Source organism: Aplidium turbinatum, chromosome 2 (assembly GCF_918807975.1).
Source record: "Aplidium turbinatum chromosome 2, kaAplTurb1.1, whole genome shotgun sequence".
In the NCBI taxonomy this organism is placed as follows: Eukaryota; Metazoa; Chordata; class Ascidiacea; order Aplousobranchia; family Polyclinidae; genus Aplidium; species Aplidium turbinatum.
Window position 1 is genome coordinate 34,665,704 of NC_137473.1, and position 24,996 is coordinate 34,690,699.

At 36.3% G+C, this 24,996-nt stretch overlaps 2 protein-coding genes across 4 annotated transcripts; one reads left to right on the forward strand and one right to left on the reverse strand.

Moving 5' to 3' along the window:
- Positions 1-527: 527 nt before the first annotated feature.
- Positions 528-24,578, forward strand: LOC145765533 (leucine-rich repeat-containing protein 3-like). Of its 3 annotated transcripts, XR_014288581.1 has the most exons (9): positions 528-761; positions 3,972-4,121; positions 5,637-5,903; positions 7,149-7,229; positions 7,854-8,064; positions 8,574-8,721; positions 9,900-11,310; positions 11,342-12,039; positions 24,567-24,578. XR_014288581.1 is itself a non-coding variant. In XM_082577370.1 (7 exons), exons 1-7 carry the CDS (start codon positions 568-570, stop codon positions 10,022-10,024), a joined length of 1,176 nt encoding a protein of 391 aa, XP_082433496.1. In that variant the 5' UTR covers positions 528-567; the 3' UTR covers positions 10,025-12,112. The 3 variants fall into 3 exon arrangements, 1 of the variants encoding a protein (XP_082433496.1); XR_014288580.1 differs by having other exon boundaries at positions 9,900-12,039; XM_082577370.1 differs by lacking the exon at positions 24,567-24,578 and having other exon boundaries at positions 9,900-12,112.
- LOC145786811 (ras-related protein Rap-2a-like) lies at positions 14,764-22,309 on the reverse strand. The gene is made up of 4 exons (XM_082598555.1): positions 22,086-22,309; positions 18,058-18,286; positions 17,257-17,501; positions 14,764-16,415 (listed from the first exon to the last, which is right to left on the reverse strand). Exons 1-3 carry the CDS (start codon positions 22,205-22,207, stop codon positions 17,310-17,312), a joined length of 543 nt encoding a protein of 180 aa, XP_082454681.1. The 5' UTR covers positions 22,208-22,309; the 3' UTR covers positions 14,764-16,415; positions 17,257-17,309.
- Positions 24,579-24,996: the final 418 nt, after the last annotated feature.

Here is a 24,996-nt window from a genome sequence, read left to right on the forward strand (position 1 = left end):
GTCGGTGCATATACTTGAGTCAGGCTCTAGTTTATTTTATGATCACAAACACAAAGTGTCACCAAATTACACTGTCTGAAATTGACCAATGCTTAATTAGAGTTTAAGCTTAGCTACTTTAAAGTTAAATGTTACATCAACTTTCTGTCGTTCGTGACAGTTGCCTTCAAAGTTAATATATTGCAACTAATTTTGTTAAACATAATTTTATACCATAGATTGAGTTTCGCTTTTAGCAGCATGATCGTTGCTTACTGCACAATGTAGATATTAACGACCTATTTTATAACCTAAAACAGGTCGTATCTATACATTGCGAAATAATTTAATACTCCTAAGTTATAGCCTACTTTGTTTTTGGGGTTTTCTGTGATTGTGAGATTACGATTGGATTGTTCGTATTCTTCAATAAGCTATGTAAAAAATCAAAGGATTTTGACAAAAAATAATCGAAAACAAACAGTTTGATAGTGCATTTGCATAATATTTTGATCGCTGTCTGTTAAAAACTTTAGGATAAGAAAAAAATAAGAATGGATATAATCCTCTAACGATGTGAAACTGAAAATGCTGCAAACAGTCGTATCTCAACTATATTTGTTTTGCGCCCTGTCTCAAATAATACTTGCGCGACAATCTACAAACAAAGTTGGAAGATGTCCAGACAAATGCAAATGTTTTTCTGTGGATAACGAAGTGCTTGAAGTGTTGGAATATAGAGGTGAAGTGAGACAAAGAGTCAATATCACCACTTGCCAAAGGTAAAAGCATTAAGTTATTTGCGTATCAGCTAAGTTTTGCTGGAATGTGGCATGCAGAGATCGTGTTTTTTTGGTGCTGTACTGTACGAAGTTGTACTGTACGAAGTTGTACTGTACGAAGTTGTACTGTACGAAGTTGTGTTAGATTTCAATACAACTTTCTACATCTTGAAATATTATTTTTCTCATTATTTAAATTTTATTTTTTCTATATTTACAATGTAAAACATATTATACATTTTCAACGAAACATGTCAGATTTTTATGCGTTTATTGTAGTGTGTTTACTGTCCTAGGTAGGCCAACTGACATAAAACTGCTGCCGGTAAGGAGATACCACTTTGAATTATGTGGGATTTTGGGGAATGTAGGATTATTTTTTAATTCTAATGACTCCCAGGTCTGCTCTGGCTCAGAGCAGTAGTACTTGTTAGGGCAGTGGTTTCCAACCGGGGGGAATTCCCCACTAGGGGGAAATGTTGCAATTTTCAGGGAGGAATTTGGTTTTAGGATTGTACCGTAAACCTTTTTAAGCCTAGTAAGTTGGCCTAGACTAGAGCGTTAAAGATGAAATTATTATTAGATTAACTGCCGATATTTAAGCAACTGTGCACTGACATGGATGCAGATCATCACGTAGGTTCATGTTTCATGTTTACTTCTGTTTTGTTTCTACTTCTGTTTCATGCAAATACCCGATGGCTTTCAAGAGGAAACGTAACCTAGCGAGTGTTTGAGCCCAGATATGAGCTTAAATTATTTTTTGACCAACATAAAATTGGAATTTGTTTCATTGCTGAATACTGACGAATGGATCATTCAATCACGCAATCCATTGGCTGCTGCGCCTGGATGTAACAATGTGATCTGCGGCGGCCTCAAATGCAAGAAGAAAAAGAAGATTAGATTCCTTGCTTATTTGTTTACAGTGAATTTGAAAATACAGTGAACGTGCCAACAGTGAATTTGTTTGAGACTGATATACTGTATTAACAAAGTTTCATTTATTCAAACGAAAACAAAATGACGTACACACTGAACTAATGTGGTGTGGGAGCTTCCTATTTGTTTTTTACAAGTTTGTTGAATCTTTTTAGAAATTGGGAGATTGCCAGTTCGATAGTCTTTTGACGTAGACTGCATTACTATAATCGATATTTCTTTTTTAATGAAATCCATCACAGAATATTTTCCTTTGCATAAATGAAAAGAAACAAAAAAAAAAGGTATTTACAGCGTCTTTGTAGCAAGGCCTGTTCGAATGTTAAAGTATTTGAAGATATTATGCTGCTCCTTCACCTTGTAGTCAGTGAATAACCTGCAACGGAATGTTACCGAAAGCCCACCTTATATGCAACAGAGCAACACACTTCAATGTTTTGCAAACTGCTACACACATTTTAGAGATGTGTTGTAGCCTACGTTTGTCTTGCAGCATACGAAGGAAAGATGCGAAGAAATCATTATGGGAAAGAGCGGGCTGTGTAATTATTGTATTAAGATAGTGATTTATAATCAGGCTAATCACATGTACCGACAGTTTTTTTCTTCTTTAATTTAAGTTGCAAAGCTATACCAAAAACCAATTGTGGACGGATATATACTCGAGAAAACTTTTGCAATAAGATGGATGACGTATACGTAGTTTGACTGTTTAACAAAAAGGTGAGTGCCGTTCATCTGCGCAAATCTTTCAGCAACTCTTCATTTTAGTGTTGGCAACATTATTATGTTGTGACTGGCGAAACCACCAAACTGAAAAGCCATTCAAAAACAAAATTACAGTAAAAACGAAAGTTTTCTCTGAAATTAGTCCCGTCTAGTAGCATAAGCGAAATAAAAATAGCAGCCGTTCTCAAATGGTTAAAATCGCAAAAATATCTAAACATAAAGTATTGTTCAGATTATGTGTTGTTTTTGAATTATGCAATTCAATTCTATCAAGTTGTTACCAATCATCTGTCTATGGTATTCCAGAATTATCTCTCTACCAAAGGCCAAAGCTTTTAATGACTTGAGCTTCCAAAATTTGGATTCATGTTACAAATGTCCCCTTTCCCTTTTGTGTGGCTTATTCCAACGGGCGTGAGGGCCGCCATGACGCAAAAAGTCTCTTACAACGGCTTCATCGCGTTGGTAAAATGTGTGCTTGTACAATACGACATTGAGGGTTGGATGTACCAACGTCGGATCTTTTAAGCAACCGATTAAGCTAATCGTCTGACTAGCTATTTGAGAATTAGTTTGCATAAAGTTTGTTGTAGGATCAGAAATGAGAGATTCTAATCAGCGGATTATGGTTGTTACATCAAAATGAAACATGATAAGAACTGAGACGAATAACTCAATGGAGGCTGATTATGAAGTCCTTACTCTCAAGCGTTTTTTAGTTTTGCAACGCGGCTTTCAAGTCTAAGACCATTGAATGAATATAAATAAATGCCTGTTTGCTTTATGCTGTTTTGTGGAATAGCATATCTCAAGGGAAGTTAAAGTTTCAGAACAGTAACTGCTAGACTGGAATATTCTAAACTAAACAGACACATGCATAAACCATCTTCACCCAATCGACAAACAAACTTTTCCAACCAATCATTTGGTAACATATTTATGGATTTTTAAGTTTACATACCAGCAAACATTCTTGTTATAAGAGACCGCATGTTATCGATGTCATTTTCTGCAAAAGAAAAAAAACATAATGCAAAGCGTAGGTTTGTAAGTAGCCGATGCAATTATTGTGTCCTTAATAAAACGGGCGCAGACAGAAAAATCCTTTTTTTTCACATTAATCCAACGTCTGCACGGCAGATGTTAGATCAATGTGAAAACGACTGATTTTGCTGTCTGGGTGATGAAATGTTTCATGATAAATGTAAATTTAGAATGTAGACTGACAGCTCCACAATGAAAGATATTGTTAGTTTTTTTATCAATCAAAGCTCTCCGCAATTCAGATTCACTTTTTGGAGCTCAATTAAAGCAGTGTTTTCAAAAGATAGAAGGCCATTTCACGCCATAGTCATGCATCACTCAAACTCAATGTGCGCCGCACGCAAGTTACCACAACTTGCTTGGCCGAAAAAACAAACGCCAAAAAGATATGTAGAAACAACGTTGCATGCTGCGTATTGTCAGCATAGAAAAATTTAACTACCTCTTGTTTGAAGCTTCCACCATTTGCGCAGTAATTGAAAGATTCTTTTCCAGGCAATGGCTGCGCAACATACCTACAGATATTTCCCAATGGACAACCGATTTATATTTAGCTTACAACGAGCTGACAACTCTGAACGGATCATCGTTTCAAAACCTTTTCGAACTACAAGCTCTTGTACTTGCAAATAACAAGCTCGTCAGGTGATTGCTTGTGTTCTTAGTAAGTTACATTAAAAACGACAAAGAAATATGCCTTGTAGTAACGCTTTCGCTCTATATTTTATTTATAGCGCTAAAGTACTGTAGTGCATACTGTAGCAAAATTACACTTTGCTGCAAGTTGTCATTTCAATATTGAATGAAAACTCAGTATTTCTGTTACAAATATTTTTTTACCATGGCATAACGGTTCAGTTTTCTTTACCAAGGTAAATTTGTAGTAAAAAGTACCACTTTTTAATATTAATTTATTACAGCCTATTATGAATAGGCCATCTGTCCAAACGTTTGTTGCTCAATCATACTGTAGGTAATACATCACTGGAAAAATGACAAAACCTTGCAATACAAAAAGCGCATTGAGCTCAGCACAATCATTCTTCTGGCCACACATCTTACAGTAGGCTAAAGAAAGCATTCCTGTATCTAACGAATACTTTCTCTTGGTGCAAGGGATTTTAATTAAAATAAGCTATGTCTTAAATTGAGCAGTTAAAACAACAGTGACTGCTGTAGTGTACACTGTACAGTACCTAATCACTGAAACAGTTAAATACCCAAGGGTTGAGAAAACGCATGAGGCTTTTTATGAGACGTAGTCTAAGTTTGATAGTAATTTTCAGGATTCCTATTCAATTCCTCCATTCTTTAAATGTAGGTAACATAATAATTTAGTATTATTTGGACCATGTCGCACATTTACTTCAAACAGTGAACTATACTTAAAACAAACTGCCTCATTCTAGTTGCCAACTTCAGAATTTAGAAATCATCTACATCTAAAACTTTTTAACCTCCCAAAGCAATAACCATCAAAAGTCGTAGCCTAACTAAAAATAAAAAAAATCCTGCGGCAAAACAGAAGATTTACCAATTTAAATATGTTACCAAACCTTTTTGGTTTGTTTTCTTCGTTTCTTGTTAAAAATTAGTCTAATGTAGCCTACATCTTTTTAAGCTCTTGCTCTATATTTATGTGTAAATAAGCTACGGGGAATGCTTATTTGATTCGTTGTGCAGCAAGTTTAGTGTGCACCTTAAACTTTAATCTCGTAGACCGTAGTTTGATCATTTCTACTGCAGAATAAATAAAAAAAGATGTTAGAATCGGTGATCTTCTATGACCGTTTTGAGCAATGCATAGATATTTAACAACTTCTTCAAAACAAAACAAGCTGTAGTAGAGTATACTTGGTGTGACAACAGAAGCGGCAATCTGTGTAATCGCCTTTTTGTAAAATGTTAAAATGCTGGGTGTTTTTATACTGTAGTAAGCAATTATGGCTTGTGGAGCCATTGAGGTAATAGATATATGCCCCGAATAATTAAGGTTGAGAAAGTCATTGTTAGATGATTTACTATTAATTGTTACTACGGCTCATAATTTTCTAGTGCAAAAGGGTTATCTAAAATATCAACATCTCATATCATGATAGACTAAGTGGAAGTATTCCTAATAATTAAAATCTAAAATATTTTATTGTTTGTTTTTTACAGCTTTTCGAATGACACGTTTCGTTTGCTGCTCAAGCTTACGTATCTCGATTTGAGCAACAACTTTCTCACAACAATCCCAGATGGGAGCTTGTGTCCTTGGACCCCGCAGATTCACTACCTACCATGTCCGTCAATTCAAGACAATCAAAACAGGATGCTCTCTCTGATGCTCAAAGGAAACAAATGGCGTTGCACATGCTACATGCAAAATTTTATTCTAAATCACACATGTATTAAAGTCGATACAACTGGATTTAGCTGCATTGAGTAAGTTGATTTCTGAGTTTCATTAAGTTGCTCTATCTTTAAATTGTCGTCTACAAGGTGCATGATACAATTAAGGAAGCAACTAAAGGTCGAGAAAAATCAACTATTTTGACAACATCAGGCAATTACAGGACAAAAGCATATCAGAATTAAGTTAGGCGAAAGATGGAACAAAATGAAGAGAGGGTCACAGCTGATCAAGCATGATCAATATGTTGACGAAGGCGAACCATAAATACAAAAAATAAATGAAAACATGGAGAATTTAAACGGAATAAAAATAATTTATTGTTAATGTATAGGCTAATGAATGGATATTTACAAAATTTATTCACAACGCTGCAAACACGAAACAATTCGTCTATTTTTAACGACTTCTTCTGGCGGGAAGGTGAGCAGAGAGGATTCGAAAACGATGAGGACAAGTCTCAAAGAATCCATAAACCATACAACCAATGTACTGTAAGTCGTAAAGTCAAAAACAAAGACACTGCTGATCGAAAAAAGCAATGGAAATAATAAAGTAAAAATTAAGCTGGAAGGAGAACAATTGGATCAGGTCACCACGTACACGTACCTAGGGTCCCTCATTACACAAGATGGAAGATGCACCAATGATGTAAAAAGAAGGATCGGTCAAGCAAAAGCGTCGTTTTCTCAATGCAAGGAATTTTTAAAAGGAGAAAGTAATTTACAATTAAAACTAAGACTTCTATCTTGTTACATTAAACCAGTCATGTCATATGGAAGTGAAAGTTGGACGTACAGCAAAGAAATTCACAAAAAAATTAATGCTTTTCAACTCTGGTGCTACAGAAGAATATTAAAAATATCATATAAAAAACACATTACAAACGAAGCAATTAGGAAAAGAATTGGAGTGCAAGATAGTTGCTTAGCAAAACAAAAGATGAAATTCGCGGACACATTTTGAGAGGATCGGCAGGACAGCTACATCAATTGGTTATTGAAGGTATGGTGGAAGGAAAGAGGTGCAGGGGAAGAAGGAGACGAACATGGGGAGATGACGTAATACAGTGGGCTGATTTGTCAAGCATTGGAGAAACAAAAAGAGTAGCGAAAGAACGTGACTTGTGGAAGAAAATGACAGCCAACCTTCGGATCGGAGACGGCACGTGATGATGATGAAAGATTAGTTTTAGGCCTACATCTAAGGAAGGGCCTTTTGATTTCTGAGATTTGAAAATGCTATTATGATTTCTTACTGGTCTCATTAAATCACAGCTTTATTCCTACTTCGAAATCAACATCAAACATTGGTTACTGCAGTAGTCCAGGAAATTTGATTCATGTGCCTTTGAATAGGTAAGTGATATTTTTGTTACATTTTTTATTCCTTTCAGTATCAATATCAGTGTAAAGAGGACTACGGTACATTATTAGTGGAAAAATCGTTGTTGCTGAATTTAATAGCTGTAGCTAACTGCTCTTGGCTGATGCTGAGCTGCGTCGGAGTCTGCCTCGCTTTCTGACCTAGTCTTATTCTGAAACGATCCCTGTTCCATATCTAGAAAGCTAAAACCTCAATTGCTAAGGTAACAGGGATCAGTTGTCAGTAGATGTTACAGAAAATATATTTCGCACTTATTCAGTGCATCGTCAGTTCTGATCTGTTCTGATCTTAGCAATTGAGGTTTTAGCTTGTTGAATTTAAGTTCTTGAATTTGAAATAACCGTTGTTTGATCAGATCTATTTTTGTCTTGTCCAGGTCCATGTGCATTGGTATAAGATTTAAAATTATATTAGAGAAGACAAGATAGTTTGCTTATGCTATGTTTATCGTTCACTTTATTTTTATCTTACATTCTTACTACGACGCATGTTTTGGTGGTGGTTCAACCGTTGAATAACTTGACTCCAAGACAACTCGCCCATAGCCTAAGGCCAGCAAGACAATTAGGTGTTGCAATGTTCAAGTTAAATTTCAGATTGTCAACTGAAGTTTTGGCTCACGCTCCTTCAGGAAAAGTCCGAACTGTTGTTAATACTTGTGTGATGAGGGAAGCTAAGATTGACGTTATTCTTCTTATTGTCATCTTTGCCTGGATGGGTGGAACCATAACGTACGTCATACACTTCATCAGATGGAATAACAAAGAGATAGCGAGACACAAAAGCTACATATCATCTCTTGAATCGGTGGGAAGTAGGCTATACTTTGAACCATTTTCGATATGTAAAGTTAGTCAATGGCATTTACTTTTACATGTAACACTTGATGCATTCTTTAACATCAATGATCTATATCGCAACAAACCGGTAGGGTATTACACTGTAGTCTATTTATGCAACAACATATAGGCTAAGCGAACCTGGCCTACTTGTACAACAAACAACGTTATTTTTATATGTAGCTTATCGAGGGGTAGCCCATGGTTAAAGCTTTGAATTAAAATTACTTTGACGCAAAAAGTTAATAATTTAATCACGCAACAAGGCCTGGCGTATAAAAAGCAAACATTTTATTGTATTTTTAAAGCTGAGGCCAGTGGTTTCCAAATATTTATGATGGTCCGTAATTGTCTATAAACTGTAGGCCTACCATTAAGCTAGGTCTTTTTTCATGCAAACTGCCTTGTGATGCAGTAGTCTGTGAAAACTAATGAACACATTTAACAACGATCTTATTAAAAAATTATTTGCATCAGTGCAAAAACATGGAACAAAAAAGCTTGAAACACGCACCAGAAACAACAACAAGATCTCCAAAATCTTCTGAAAAACACCAAAAGGAACAAACACCATTGCAAAGAAAATGGCAAGAATCATTGTCAGAAAAAGATCAACTGTTAGAAGGTAAAACATGAATTATTTATTGGTGCTGATTTAACCCTTCAGAAGTTTTGCCCTCAATAAATACTTAATTTATTAATTTTCTCATCATATTGATTTTGTTCGAAGAGCTGTAGGCCTAAACGGCGCCATTCTTCTTTTCAATATTCTGTAGGAAAATTACAAATTATTGATGCTATCTTCATGAAGGTAATCTCTATTGATGCACCTGTGAGGCCATTGTTTTTTTGTGCCTTGTTTTACATATTTTTAAGTTGTCAGATAAATTATTGCTCTCTACTCCCATTTGTCGACAAACAAACCTATATGGCTTGGTCAAAGCTTTTATATGATAGTGTGTGGTCTTCTCCAGATCCCCTTACAGGACGACGAGGCAGTGCAATGACTGTGACTGCTATGTAGGCCTATTTACGTTGATATTTAGACAATAGGCTTTTACTAGCTAGATCACCTCCAGAAATAAAATCCACATATTTTATGTTCCTAATACAGAAATCATTAGAAGGACAACACGGGGTGGATGGTTATTAGAAGACATAAGTCGCCTGCAGCGTTTAATCAATGTAAAAATAATAGATTTGCTGTCTGGGTAGCAGTAGTTCTGTTTTTGTTCTACACCAGTAAAGTTGCGTTTTCTCCTTTAAATAAACAAGAATGTCACATGGACATAGTTGCTTATTTGACTGAGAAATATGACTAAAATTTCGCAATATTTTATGTTACAACTGCGGAATTAATGTTGCTGTAAAAAACGGCAAATCAGTCCCTTTCAAATATGTTTGTCTTTAATTTGGCACAAACGTTTGGTTACACAACAGTCCCAATGTCTTACATATTCATTGAAGTTGTGCTCCAGCTGTAAATAAGTTACAAAATAACTAATCAATTTTTAGTCTACTGTATGTTAATGAAGAATTTGACACTTTTTACATTGTGGACAATACAATCACAAAGACTACTATTACCGGTAATTATTATTTGGCTGCTGATCAATCTATTCGTTTCGGTCAATCAAGCTAAGATTGCCGTTCCGAACCTACTTATTACTCAAAAAAATCTTCACAGAGTAACAACTCATATTAAGCCTACCTTAACAAAACTATCAAAACTATCAATGTTTCAGCATAGGCCTACAATTAAGTTTCATGCGCATGTAGCCTACTGAACTTTTTTTTCCTCAGGTCAACAAGCTCATCTGAGACATGGATCTTTGTCGCTAATGTTGGAAACAAATGAAAATTCTCCTGTTTGGAAACCAAGAAATGCCAACCACAAGTATAGATGGGATCGTCCCACCAGCGCTTAATCCGTCTTGCAAATTAATGTAAGGTCTCTTAAAAGGGAGTTGGATTACAAGAAATCTGGAGATTGTAACTTTGAAAATTTAATAGCACCAAAAGAGACAAAAAAGATTTGAAAGCAAAATTTCTGTTGCTGTTGGATGTAAAGATTGTTGACATAGAATTAAAGTTAAACTTTTCACTAAAATTTTCACCTCAGCTTCAAGAAAGGCTTAGTTCAATTTGTTCACTTTCAAATCACGTTACGGTTTATTTCTATCTATCAAAGCCTAAAACGTAAATACTCAAGATAAACCGGAAAATTGTATTCAGAGTGACAACAAGCATTCCAAAATTTGTTGTCCTAAACTAGCCTACACTTAATTCTGTATTCTTGTTAAACACAGTCGAGGATCCAGGGAGCACTTGGTCACGTGTTCCCTAAAAAAAGTCAGAAAATGCAAGCAAATTTTCTCACTCTGATCGCTCGTTTAATTACATCGTTCTAACCTAATCTGTGGAAAAAGGCACGCCACACAAGTGTTTCAAATCAGCAGCAAATTTCAGGAGTAAAATTTGATCATGAATCAGTGTTCCGCTATAAAAGCATTTTATTCAAGTAGGCTAGGGCTAGGCTACATCAAATAAACAATTAATTTATCCTATTCCTATAGAAGCAAAAACGTTGGGTAAACTTTAATTTAGGCTACGGTAGGCCTACCTACTACTAAACTATATTATTTCCAACACATGGAGTGAGAATTAGGGATTGAAGTATAGGCTATGGGCCATAACCCAGACAGCAAAATCCGTCATTTTTACATTGATTCAACGTTTGCAGACGTTGAATCAATGTAAACATGACGGCTTTTGCTGTATGGGACCGTACCTTCATTTCAAAGGAACTATAAAGCTAAAAGCAAGGCTAGTTTGTGAACTGCAATAGTCATTTCAAAAAAGTAAATATTAAAAGGTGCCCCAAAATATAGGCTGAAGCATTGTGATAAAGGAAGATGAAGGAACCTTGAAAGGATTTTCGCAATTACTCATCTAACTTAGCCTACTTGAAAATCAAAAAAAGCAAAGATAAAAGTTTGTGATTCTTGGGATAATATCACAGTGAAAAATTTCCGCCTGTTAGTTCAGTTCAGTGGAGCACCAGACTCAAAATCAAGCGGCGCTGGTTTGGCTGTCGGGGTGTGCACATTTCAGGATTGCTCTCTATTCAGCGGCACTTAGTGGATGGAATAATTGACAGACAAGAACACTTAAACAACAATCGGAAACTTCACTCTGCCAATCTCGCTAACAGGCTCTATCTATACTTCAAAAGCCTCTAACAGGCTCTATCTATACTTCAAAAGCTCGCTAACAGGCTCTATCTACTGTATATGCAACACTACCAGGAATGACATCAAAGATGTAGATACAAAGGACCTGTTTTACCTAGGGCTGCCATACGTCCTCTTTTAAGAGGATTTGTCCTCTTTTTTCAAGAAAAATGAATTGTCCTCCGAGGACACTAAAAAATGCTCAAATGTCCTCTTTTTTGACAGTTTGGGTTTTCATGCTTATATTTTCAACGGGATTATATTGCTTGATGACGTTTCAACGACGGCTTGTAGGTTATTTGTTTTCTAAACATTTTGTATAGGCTACCGTACCAATGTAACATGCTGATTTATAAATTCTACAAGAAACTGGCGCATTTTATGGAACTGTTGTTGAACGTTCATTGCTTGGTTCATTGTAAGATATTAAACATTTTAAAGGCCATGCACTGCACACACTTTCACAAAAAAATTATTTATTTACCTTCATATGTTTTATAACTTATTGATACAACGCTGTAGACGTTGTTGATTACCAAGTCAGTTTGGTTCGTTTGTTACTTGAAACAAATCGAAACGAATGTCTAAAAATACAATGCGTATAACACCTAACCTACAGCAAAAGAAATCGTGGCATGGATAGGCCTGCAGCTTTGCAAGGAAAGGAACAGCTTCTTAGTTCACGCCGTTTTTAGCATCTTAACGGTTATGTGCAGCCTACTGTTTTAATCATATTTCTTGCAAATAATTTAACAATTTTGTTAAGGCTGACCACTCCTTAGTTGGTCCTGGAGGTCGTGTCTGATTTGTCACATTTTGCAGATTTTTGCAATCATTGCTGTCTGTCGAATGAAACTGTCTAAAAATTAGGTCTTCTTTCATTTTTTGCTGACTCTTAAAAATTTTGAATCATTTGTTGCCTTACACTAGAAATGAGAAAAAATAAGTTAAACGTTCAGTAATCTGTTTTCTTGTTTGTTTTTTTGGTAACTTTTGCTGCGTAGGCCTATAGCCTACTGTAATGATCTAAAAACACGTAAAAGATTCTTCAAGCGTAAACTTCTACTTGCTGCAAAGCGTGTCCTCCTTTTAGGCGATGAAAATATGGTAGGCCTAGTTTTACCGCGATGCTGAAAGTTCGCTGTGGTAATAGCGGTTTGCATTAGCTTTCGGAATACAGTTCCCTAATAAGCTAGTGCAAACGTTACCGAAATTTTGTCATAGCAAATGACCAAGAAACTGTTCTGAAAGCTAATGCAAACCGCCAGGCCTACTACCACAGAGAACTCGCAGCATCAGGCTAAAACATTTATATTTGCATTCGTAAAGTTAACAACAGTCATGCTGCTAAAAGCGAAACTCAATCTATTACCGGGATCAATTTATCAGAGGCTTTGTCAGTTCAAGGATAAAGATTCAAAATTAATCAACCATGGTAGCCTAAGCAGAATAATTGCAGTCTTTCTTTAAAAAAAAATGCTAAAATAGATAGGCTAGGTATAGCAGGCTATGCTAGCTATGTCATGTCTCCGACGTCTGTTCTCCTTTTAGACTGTCTTACCCCAGATCAGGGGTCACCAAACTTTTCTCTGAGGGCCGGATTGCTGCGAGATTAACAGCTTCGGGCCGGATGCAAATTGTGAAAAGATATACAACTATTTAGAATCTCCATGGACTTGAATTGAACACAATAAATAACAAAGTCAGCGGTGGAATAGCAAAGTTGTAATGAAAATCGAAAGGTTGCTGGAAAAGTTATCCCCTGCTGTGATAGGCTACACTACAGGCCATCGTGCTCTTGAAAAAACATTACATCTTTCCAAATTTGGCCTAGGCTGATCCCATTTGTGGTGGCCTAATGATAAACAGCAACGTCAGTCCTTTACAAAAAGTTTAGTAACTTTTTTCCTTAACAACTGTAATGCAGCTGTTATTTCTGCAGCACGTGGCGGGCCGGTTCCGGCCCGTGTGCCGTAGTTTGGTGACCCCTGCCCCAGATCATCATAAAGGTTGTTCAAACTTTGAAAAAATAAATTGGCCTACTGAAATCATTATGTTGTCATCACAAACTTATTTTAAGTTTAAGTCTATAACGAACCAAAATTATTATGTAGCCTACGTCGCCCAAAGAGCAGCCTACTCCTTTCGTCTGCAGCAAAATGCAACTAGAGTTTAATGTTCAAAGAATGTTTTACATCTTGTATAACTTGATTACAGGCCTATGCAGGAAAAGTTACGGCTAAAAAAAAATGTTTAGATTCAGCAAGGGCTGTGAAGTCGGAAGGGTTTTGGCGTGTCCGGAGTCAGAGTTGTTAAATAAAAGGCCGACTTGATGTACATATTATACAGTATAGGGAACGTTCAAATATTACGTAACGCTTTTTTTCCGAATTTTTGACGCCCTCCCTCCCCCATGTAACGCCAACGTAACGCTTTTTTCAATCCCCCCCTCCCCCATGTAACGCTTTTTCAGTACGAATTCAGCACAAAAAACTACCATTCCGTACTCGAAAGCGTTACGTAACGTTTTGCTTGAACCCCCTCCCCCCCGATGTGACGCTAACGTAACGCTTTGCATACCCTCCCCCCTCCCCTCGAAGGCGTTACGTAATATTTGAACGTTCCCTAAAACGATGAACAATTCTTCGAAGATGAAAACTTCTTGCTGGCAACCTTTTTCATTGTTTTTTTAAACTTCACCAGAAGCGTTTTGTTCTCTCCAGTTTTTGGAAAAGTCGGGCCCCAAACAAGACACTTCCAAAAAAACACACCCAAAGAATACGCGGAGGTTTCTTCTACATGCCGGGCCCCTTGGCGAGGTTACGGCCTATAAAACTATCTCGAGTCCAAAAGTAGGCTACCCCAATGTTAACGCTACCTCCCATACAACATAAGGGAACGTTCAAATATTACGTAACGCTTTTTTTCCGAATTTTTGACCCCCCCCCCCTCCCCCATGTAACGCCAACGTAACGCTTTTTTCAATCCCCCCCTCCCCCATGTAACGCTTTTTCAGTACGAATTCAGCACAAAAACTACCGTTCCGTACTCGAAAGCGTTACGTAACGTTTTGCTTGAACCCCCTCCCCCCCAATGTGACGCTAACGTAACGCTTTGCATAAACCCCCCCCTCCCCCTCGAAGGCGTTACGTAATATTTGAACGTTCCCTAAGCTAAATCTACGTTTCACACATAGCTTATTGTTTTCACAAAATAAGCGTGAGAACAGTATTTATAGCCAAAATTTAAGAACAGTATTTTGCAGGGGGGCAATTGCCCCCCTCTGCTTTTACGCTATTGCCTGCATTAGTGGTACAAACTCTTTACCAGTTGGCGAAACTATTAAGTTTAAGCTTTCCAAGAGGCCTTCTCGGTCCAAAGATAAGCTTATAGATTCTCACAATCTGTCAATCAAGCTTTTTCCAAATAGAAAGTATTTATTGCGGACAAGGACGCCATCCAAAGGCTTGATAAATGGTTAGGCACATAAAGAAAACGTTGTAGACAACAATTATTTTGCCGTAGAGTGTGGTTGAAAGAACACCAAATACGAAATTGTTGCAACATTTCAATATACATTTTATTGTAATAACCTCATCGCCATGACTTCAATCTGAAATGAAGTGAATTACAAACAATAAAACTCAAAGTTGCAAAACATGCAACTAGATAAGCGATTCTCTACGTTAACTTAACGTTGTTTTGTGAAATCAACGAACAAATAAGTGATTGGTTGCAAGATTTCGAGTTCATCAAACACGAAAAGGAAGAAACAACATTTAGAAATAAATGCAAAATTACATAAATGAAATAGAATATTCACAGCAATGGAAATGATAACTGATATTTTTAGACAGAATCCACGTTGATTAAACAACAAGGCATCTAAAAAATGTCAATACTGAAAAAAACAAGGTTCTTCACAGAGCAATGGAAACAAATATAGAAAAAGTCGAAAACTTATCTTTGCATGACAACGAACAAAAGCTGTCTTTTTTACATCGCTCTACAGTCTACACTCTAACGAAGTAAAAGTAACTGTTCGATTGCTTAGATCTGTTCATTGAAAATGTGAATGACTTTTTCTGTCTAACAAACAACTGAGCGCAATGCATTGTGGGAAAAAATTTCTGCTCGACACGATCATGAGGAAAAATAAACAAATCTTTAACTGCAATGATTTGTGGAGAAATAGCAATTTTTTTAAGTTCTTCTTCAATCTATACCAACTGTAGCGACTAAATCTGATAAAAAGAAATAGAAAGGCTCGGCAGTTCTGATTATATTGTCAGCACTTTCTAAATTAGGTTAGGGGTGGCTGGTTGTAGAATTCAAGTTTGTATTAAACAGAGCATTTTTACTGATGCTTTCTCAATAGTTGAGATTTAGATCGATGTAGATAACCGGAGACATTAGTGATGACAATTGATTTAAAAACACCAACATTGTTCGTCAGCATTACTGGTAATTTATTTTGGTACAACTCTTTCAAGTTTGAAAACATCTGCATTGCTGAAGTGTACGCGAGATCGAAATTTTCCGACGATGCTAAAGGACTAAAAAGCCTTAACAAACGAAATATTTTCACAATACGTCTACATTTAAGGACATGAAGTCCAATGATTAGTGAGATGAATTTTCGACTGAAAAGATGAAGTTCAAACTGCATTAGATATTTCTAAACTCAGATACTTTTCAAGTATGTTTCTGTAGAATTCAAGTCCGCAAATCAGCCTTTTGTTACAATGACTCAAAGCCTGCAGATGTTGAATCAAAGTATAAAAGGATTGATCAGCTGACCGGGTTAAGCCATCGCGCCTTGGAAGACTTTTGCGGTGTAGCTTTGTCAAACAAACCGTTAATCCACAAACACTGTGAAGACACAGTTGTAGCGTTATGCGGTATGGACAATTGGACGTGGTAACTTAAGCAAAACCATGTGCCTCGTCAATGGTCATTGTCAGGCAATCTGACCATGGCCTTTCTTTGATATGTGATGTCAATTGTCCAACTCATATTTACAAGTCAAAAAATTACAGGATGTCTATGCAGAATATGACGTAATCGTTCTTAACAGCAAAACAACCTAAGAAGAAAAACAAACATTAAACAATATTTATAAAAAAATAAACAGGCAGGAAGTCTGTTTGGTGCACTGTAAAAATTCATGCTTTAAACAACATCAGTGGAGACACTACTACTAGACCCATTAATAGGGAGAAAGATTTTGCCAAGCAATACAAACAAATTTTTTTTATTTTCACACGAGTCATTTCAATCACAAACAATCATATGATTGTTTATGATTGAACTGACTCGTGTGAAAATAAATTTGTTTGTAAAACAAGACATGTAATGATGTAACCGAGTCGTTCATGTAAAGCATTGTTGTGGGTTTGACACCTATCAGAAGATTTCATTATCTTGATTTTGCCAAGCATGGTTTTCTTTAGAATACACTTAGACTAGAATTTCTCAATCCTATTCTTAATCCGTGCCAATTGCAAATCTGCCGAGCTACTTTTAGAGGTCAACAGTTGAGTATTGTTAATATTGAAGGAATATTTCATACAGTTTTTGCAACTAATGAGCCTCATTAGCAAACACTATTCTTGCAAATATAGTGGTCAAGCACTGTTTAGTGTTTAATCTGTTTATGGCAGATGAATATCCGCTTTGTGAAATGAAAACAATACAGCGCTTCAGCTAACCGTCGGTAGTCGTTGAGCCGACATAAAAAAATAATTTGCTGGTTAGGAAATAGCACCGGGAGGCTTTTCTGCAAGCTATCAGCACAAGGCCGACCCAACCAGCAAGACAGTTTTCAACATGTAACGTTGAATCAATTGTGTAACAACCGCTGATTTGCAGGTTGGGGATTGCTCACTGCGACACTTCATAATCAACTTTTCATGCTGTTGCCTCACCTGGCGGAAAATCGTGGAGAGAATGTCCTGGTTGATTCCAGGAGGGAGTTTAGTTATAACACTGCACAGCAGCTATCGTTGGATTGAGGCTGTGACAAAAAGTTTGTTTCTCTCACTATTTCAGCAAATAACTCGTCGACGTTTCGTTTGCTTTTGGCACTTGTCTCCAGAAACGGACATCCCCACTCGTTGGCAAGCGTGGTACCATCTGCCGTCCCAACTTCACGTTCCGACTCCAGATCAATCTAAGAAAATGATTCACAATGCGATTGTATCCAGCAACATCGCTTAAAACATAGACAGATCTCGAAAGATTACAACAAGATCAAGCTGCAAAGGTATAAATATACACTGAAACAAAATATACTTTGTCAAAACAGAGAAACAGCACGTATTGAAAGAAACGTTTTCATATACGAGATTACAGTACAAAAGTTTTGAGCTTATAAACGCAAACTTTAACCCGAACCTACAAAATCGTAGCTAGTAACTATATACACTAAGTGGTGCAAACTAATGTACTGTAAAACCAAACGCAATTCTTATTTCAAAATTTTATATAAATTAACAATATTATACTGTACTACCACAGACTGTACTCTGTAGTCGTTTATGACAGGACATCTACATTCTACAACACCCAGTCTCACACCTGTTACTTGTAATATCTAATATAACGCATAAAAGCAAAATCTACACCAAACGCATATTTGATATATATATATACAAAGTATTCACAGAGTAACCCTACGCAGGTGACACGGTGACATTAGTAAATCACAATTGACGTTATAATCAAACCTTGTTTCCAACTAAAATGATAGGAACTTTATTGGTCCCTTTCAATCTGCATATCTGTTCCCTCATCGGTTTAATATCATGAAACGATTGAGCATTGACAAGCGAGTACACCAATATAAAGCCTTGCCCATTCTTAATGTACAAATCTCTCATTGAAGCAAATTGTTCTGTGCCAGCTGTGTCCAAAATCTCTAATATGGATGGTGTTTGATCGACTTCAATCTCTTTTCTATAAGACAACATTAAAGAATATCATGCTAATAATAGTGAAGAAGTGTTGTTATAAAGTAAAAGCAAGTCATTTAGATACAAACTGGGAAAGCGCTAGCAGCACATGGAAAGACTATGGATTGAATAAAACTTTTTGAAAACATGGAATTCAAATGATAAAAACACACTGAAACGTAGCCAGCAAAATCTAGCACTCAGAATGATCAAAACCAATATTCAGCCCACTCGACCTTTTCAAGTGACGCTAATAGGTTATGACAAATTTTGATGTCAGAAATTGAAGCTTGGGTTATACCTTCTGTATACTACCATACGTAAGTTTCATATCATAGAAAAGTGATGGACATGATGGTCAGATAACACAACCAACGACTGTCATCTGTACAGGCCATCCCATGATGTACAGTGCCTGGTACCTATTGACAAAGTCACCAATTGATACCACTCGACACCCATTGACAAAATCATCAATTGACACCATTCGACACCCATTGACAAAGTAGCTAACAGACAAGTGCCCTGATTTTAAGCGACAATACAAAAGGAGAAAAATGGACACATTGGACAGTTACCACTTCTTTACATACTTTGGTAAAAACATTCATCTGATATTTGTAAGCAGGAAGACCATATTGGACCAAAAACGAACGAGTCTCTTACAAGTCAGCAATTGTGAACTGAGCAAATAGCAGTTCAGCATGTAACAACTTAGCCAGCAACATTTCAGCAAGTGGCTGAAGTTGACGAATGATGAAATTGAGAAAGTAACAACAGAACAGAGCCAGTCGTAACTAGGCATGTCACAAGTGACAAGTCTGCAAATGCAGTTTAGCAAGCAATGACCAAGCAAGTCCGATGCTAGATCAAAATCTCATTTGCTGACTTGGACAGTAGTTGAAATGCACTTGCTGAGTTGTTGCATGCATTGCAGAGCGGTCTACAGAGTTTAGTCTGCCAAATGATATTATGCTGTATTTCTGTGCAAAATTGATTTTAGTGCACAGAAGTATATTTTTGTAGGACGCAAGTCAAATTTTTTAAACTTTATTTTGTTTCTATGTCATTCGCTCTAAAGACATCGTCATTGAAGCAATGAAAGAACTCATATGTTACTGTTTCTAATTTCGCATCAGACAAATGTAGCAGAGGAGCATGCCTTTTGGGACTTGGGTGCGAACAGTTAGGTGCCTGCCGAATAAAGCGCGCACACTGTGGTATTAGGATATTTAGGTGCGGCACCACGTCAAAGGTGCTATTCCCAGTAAAGTCTATTTTATTGGGTGTTTGATGGTAATACTGCAGACAGTGGTGTATGCAGGATTTTCTCAAAGAGGGGGTCATTCAAAATGCACTCCATCTTCGAATCGAAAACTAACAAAAAAGTCCATTTGCTAATTATAACCAGCCAGTTATACTGTATAAGATTGGCCTCCCATATTCAGCTTGCATTGAGGATACTTTGTTAGCTTACAAAGCTGTTGTTGAATATCGAGCTTCTATAGCAGTATTTACATCGGTTTTTTTTTCAATTCAAATAGCTAAAAAACATTAAAAAACTGGCTGTACTTGCGCAGTCAGGCACTGCATAGTCTGATATGTTTCAAAGTGAAATTCACTTTGTAACACCATGGGGAAAAGTGTCACAGAATCAAGCATTTCTGATAAATGATTATGAGTGTAATTCAACACACCGAATAGCACCTAAATGACCGGCACCACAGTGCGCCACACCTAAATATCCTATGTTTCAAGGCCTTAGTTTTGTTGTTCTTACCTGAATAAATGCAGAACCATGATATTAATTAACACGATATTAAGTAACAGATTAAAAACAAATTTTTAACGGATTTGTTATTTTGGCTGCCGGGCGGGAGAATTTGGCCACCGGAAAAAAGCTCTGGTAGGCCATGCTTGGTTGCGAAAAAAATAATAACGTAACGTACATAACATAACGTTTCCCAGCGAAACTTAATGTTGTAGCTAGTTAGGAAGTGCAAATTTTGGTTTGTATCAGCTACTTGAAAAGAAATATTTTCATCAAAAAAAATGACCGAATTTTTTCAAGTCATTTCGAACAAATGACCGAAAAGTCAAACCTAGCTGTAAACTGGGCTCTATTACATAGTATTACTGTGAAATTACTTTTGAAACAGCACTTCTGAGCTCTCACTGGTGCGCCACACAGAAATGGAAAAAAAATCTGTATTATTTCTAGAACTAAGAATAGAAAATATATATGTGTTCTCTGAATTTGAGGCAATAAAACGGGAAGTTCAGTAGCCTACATAAATATTGGCATAATATTTTGTAAGTCAGAGCGAAGTTTTTTTTTCAACCAAAGAAAGGTCATGCTGTGTGTTTTTATAATTTGAAGGCATTACAATATAAACAGCTTGTGCAAACCTGTGCTTATTTTCACTTCCTGTAAAAATGAACACAGTCTTCAAAAATTGCAACATAACAGTAAAAACTGAAATTACTATATGCATAAAGTAGTAAAATCATATGTGGAATCTAGTTTAACCTACGGATGCGAATGCTGAACGATAAGTAAAAAAATGAAGAAAAACATAGAGGTTCATGAGATGTGGTTTCTCAAAAGAATGTTGAAGATCTCTTGAAAAGAAGAGACTTAGCCTAATGACAAGGTTGGAATGGCCCGTTTCGGTGAGTCCGATTCGGTGAGTCCGATTCGGTTAGTCCGATTCGGTGAGTCCGATCCCTTAACGGGGGATTTTTTCAATTTTTTTTTTAAATTATCGGGTACCATAGCCTAACTATCATTGCCGTTTTAGGGTTAGGGGTTTGGGTTAGGGGTTAGAAGTTAGTAACTCACCGAATCGGACTCACCGAATCGGACTCACCGAATAGTAGCAGACCCTGACAAGGTTGTGGAATTGGCAAAAACAGAAAGGAGAATAATAACAACGGTTAGGTGACAGATGGAATTTGTTGGTCATATTCACAAACACGGAGATTTGAAAAAATTAGCACTATTGGGCATGATACAAGCAAAAAGAAGCAGAGGTCAGTAAAGATTCTTATTTAAACAGCTTAAACCAATGGGTCATAAACACATCAAAACTACTGATTATATATAGATGTCAAAAGACAGAGAAGTTTGAAGACCATGATCGTCAACGCCTGCATCAGATCAGGCACATAATCATGATTCATCATAAAAGATTTAGCCTATTATATTTCTTAAAAAAAATTTGCTTTCTATTATTGCTTATCTTATTGAACATATAGCACTTTTACAATAATGCAACTATGAGGACTGTGTAATAAAAGCTTGCAAGCAATTCAAGAGAAACACTAGAATATCGGTACCTATAAAATTCCATGCTTGCCTTGTGTGCCAACATTTATTAAGAGATCCGCCCGATAGCTCAGTTGGTTAGCACATGACTTAGTGAACGAAAAAGCTTCAAGATCAAGCGATGCTGGTTGAGCAAACGGGTGTGCGCTTGTGCTTAACACATTTTAAGGACCGTTCTCAATTCAGCGGCACTGGATGGAATAATTCCAGGGCAACAACACTTCACTTCGTCAATCTTGCAAACTGGCCCTCCATCAAAAACCTCTACAAAAAAAACTATGCAAAACTACCAAGAATAACCTATCAAGGCTTTGTCGGTGCAAGGATATCTAAAGATTTAAAAACCAAACACCCTGAGGTAAAAAAGGTTAGCCTACCGTAAAACACTGATTCTAAATTATACATTTGTAAATGCGCAGTAGGGTAAATCTAATGTCATCATTCGTGTCAAAAGATCTGTACCAGTTTTACTTACCGATAAAAGTCCTCTATTGTTGGATCATACTTCTCAGCAAATGTCCCGGTCACAAACTGAACAGTCAATGCACTTTTTCCAACACCTCCTGACCCGAGTACCACCACTTTAAACTCTTTCATTGTTTGAAACTTATATTAACATAAATTTATACAATTTTCCGGCACTTCTGGTGGTATTTATCATTTACAAACAATAATATTAAATTTTCAACTTAAAAAAAGTTAGAAAAATAAACCACGTTTTAAAAATACCTAAAATACAAATAGCTTCACACCATATTCTTGACAACGTAAAACTAAAAGAAAATAATATATTGGCCCAAAACTAAGCTCTTTTCTTTTCTGAAGTAGGTTACGGTAATGTTATTCCAGCGCTAATGAAATCAATCTTCTGTTCGGAACACGGATGTAATCTACCTTTGTTAGTAATGTTGCTTATTATGCCACTTGCTGGGGCTCGCTTTCTATTCTTTGAAAAAACAGCTGAGAAAATGAAAATATCGCACCCTTTGGGCTAGGCGCAGTGTTGCCACTAGAAACATTTTATTGTTGTTGCTTGCAGAGAATCAGCGATGCATGTGCAGATTCCGACCGAATCTTAGTGTTTTTCAACGGATCCGATCTGCATCTTGTTTGTTTGATAAAAACCAGATCTGGATTCTAAATATTTTTATGACTTTTTTTGAGTATTGAACAGAAAAACCTAAATTTTAAATAAGGGTTGCTGCTTCGGCTTAACCCTTTGCTTTTCAACGTTTTTTTGGAAGTTAACTGCTCAAGGGGGGGCCGTTTTTGGATCAAATTCAATCAGCTGTTACGTGTTATCCACTGATGCTATTTCAACAGAAGTTGCACTGGTGTGAAAGCAAATCATTTGTCTATAAGTTTGAAAAGTCATTATTTTAAAATTTTATATGTTAAACTTGATATTTCAATTTTTGCAAAGGTACCCAAAAACGACAATTTTGATTTAACTTGCCGCTATTTAATTACCGTGCTAATCCGATTTCATGCAAACTTCTAAATAACAAAGAGCTCGATCGAACGCACGAAGTGTGTGTGCGGTGTGCCGAATCATTGCATTGATTAGAATTTACGACTTGCGAGCAAATCTTATTGTAAGCTACTCACTGATTCTAAAATAGTTACAATCAGAGTAACATTGTTACACGAATTTGAAAAAAAACAAAACTGCGTTTGTTGTCTTACATTTTTATCCTAAACTAATGCATTCCGAAACTCATGGCTAGCTTCTAGTTTTATGGAACCAAATTTCTCATAAGTAACACCTTAGCCTGCTTGAATAGCTGTTTACATCTTCGTTTGTGTATTTTAGGTTTACAATTGAGTTTGTAGTATGAATATTTTTAGTAGAGAGAAGACAATTGAACAAGTTGTTGAAATTATCTGAAATTTCTAAGTCAAATTAGGTGCTTTTGAAATTGTGGATTTGTGTCAAGTCGCATCACAAATATCATGCCGGCCACATCATAAGTCATTTCGCTTACGGGTGTTTATAAACATGACTCATAAATTACATCCACAAAAAATACAGCATTTACATCAACAAAGCTAAGTTCGAAGCTCACTTTTTATTGAAGATTGTGTCAATCAATTTGAAAATACATTTTTAGTCCGCCAGGGTCGAAATAATGCAACAGCGAATTGAGGAACATGCGTGAACAAAGGAAATGTGAAATAACCCATAGTCAGCAAATCTACATAAATTTAACGTTTACAAATGTTGAATCAATGTAAAAGGACTGGATTGCTGACTGGGTCCTTATTGTTTGAAGCACTAAAAATACGCGTAAAAGCGACAACATCAGCAAGGCAGTGATTATGTTTCTGGCCAAAAAAAAATAACTTTTGACTTCAAAGATAAAAATGATTATAACGAAGCTTCAAAGTTTGTCGTAAAACATTTTACAGAGATACAATAAACATAATCATTTTGTGCCAGATTGTGAGAAGACTTCCTAGATTCTTTCCAACCATTTGCATGATTGCAAATTATTTTCTATAACTTTATATTGCTAAAAGATTGCTTCTTTGTTGAAACAACGTGGCTACAATTCTATAAAAAATTCTTAGGCCTACTACATGAAATTTTTTTTGTGATTTTGCTGATGACGTTTTACAATATCCGAGAAGTAAAAAATAATAATGATGAATTATTTTACAAAACCGTGGTTTGCAAGTGCTTCACAAAAAATTGTTGGGGGAAAATTTACTATTAGACGTAAAACGTTTGTAAAAGAAAATTGTCGGTTTACGTATTTATAATGTTTATTGCGCTGTTATCGAATTATAAACTGCCTGTAGGCTATTGTCTACCTTTGTGGTTGCCGGCCAGCTTAGAGCAGCATGCAAACTAAGCGTTTATGGTATTTGCATCGTGTTATGATTCTCGAAAATTTCCCACAAGGTCTATATTTTTATCGTGATATTTTGTGCCTCTTCTGTCCTAAACTTGAAGTTATTGTGCAGCACAATCCACATCGGTTTTTAGACTCAGTCTTCAATGAAAATCTTTTGTGTGGTGCTTCATTTCAAGTAGTGTCTTCCCCTAAACTGTTACACAAATCGCCCAGAACCAGGTTGATTATTATGTATCTTACAGCAGTTGAGAGCCCGTTATTGTATGTGTGGAATTATTACTGTAGATGTCTGACTAAATTCATGCCAAAGTCGAGCAAATTCTTCTTTCGGGATCCTTGCCGTTATTTACGGTATTTTTTGTTGATAAGTTTAGGCAGCATTTTTCCAAGATAAATGAAGACATCTTTATTGTTCGTCACTTAGATTTAGTTTTCTCAGCATTGTTTATTCATTCTTTGATCCACTAGTTTGTCTCACTTTTGGTATAATCGGATCGTTTATAAATGGCGGGTCTTCACAATAGCCGG

Excerpts from the sequence above, each read along its gene's own strand:
- LOC145765533 (XM_082577370.1), top strand. The coding sequence starts at position 568 with ATGCTGCAAACAGTCGTATCTCAACTATATTTGTTTTGCGCCCTGTCT. Across the intron at positions 762-3,971 it reads AATATCACCACTTGCCAAAG|GCAATGGCTGCGCAACATAC; the intron begins GTAAAAGCATTA and ends ATTCTTTTCCAG. Across the intron at positions 8,722-9,899 it reads AAAAGATCAACTGTTAGAAG|GTCAACAAGCTCATCTGAGA; the intron begins GTAAAACATGAA and ends TTTTTTCCTCAG.
- LOC145786811 (XM_082598555.1), bottom strand. The coding sequence starts at position 22,207 with ATGAAAGAGTTTAAAGTGGTGGTACTCGGGTCAGGAGGTGTTGGAAAA. Across the intron at positions 18,287-22,085 it reads ACAATAGAGGACTTTTATCG|AAAAGAGATTGAAGTCGATC; the intron begins GTAAGTAAAACT and ends GTTGTCTTATAG. Across the intron at positions 17,502-18,057 it reads TCATTTTAGTTGGAAACAAG|ATTGATCTGGAGTCGGAACG; the intron begins GTTTGATTATAA and ends TCATTTTCTTAG.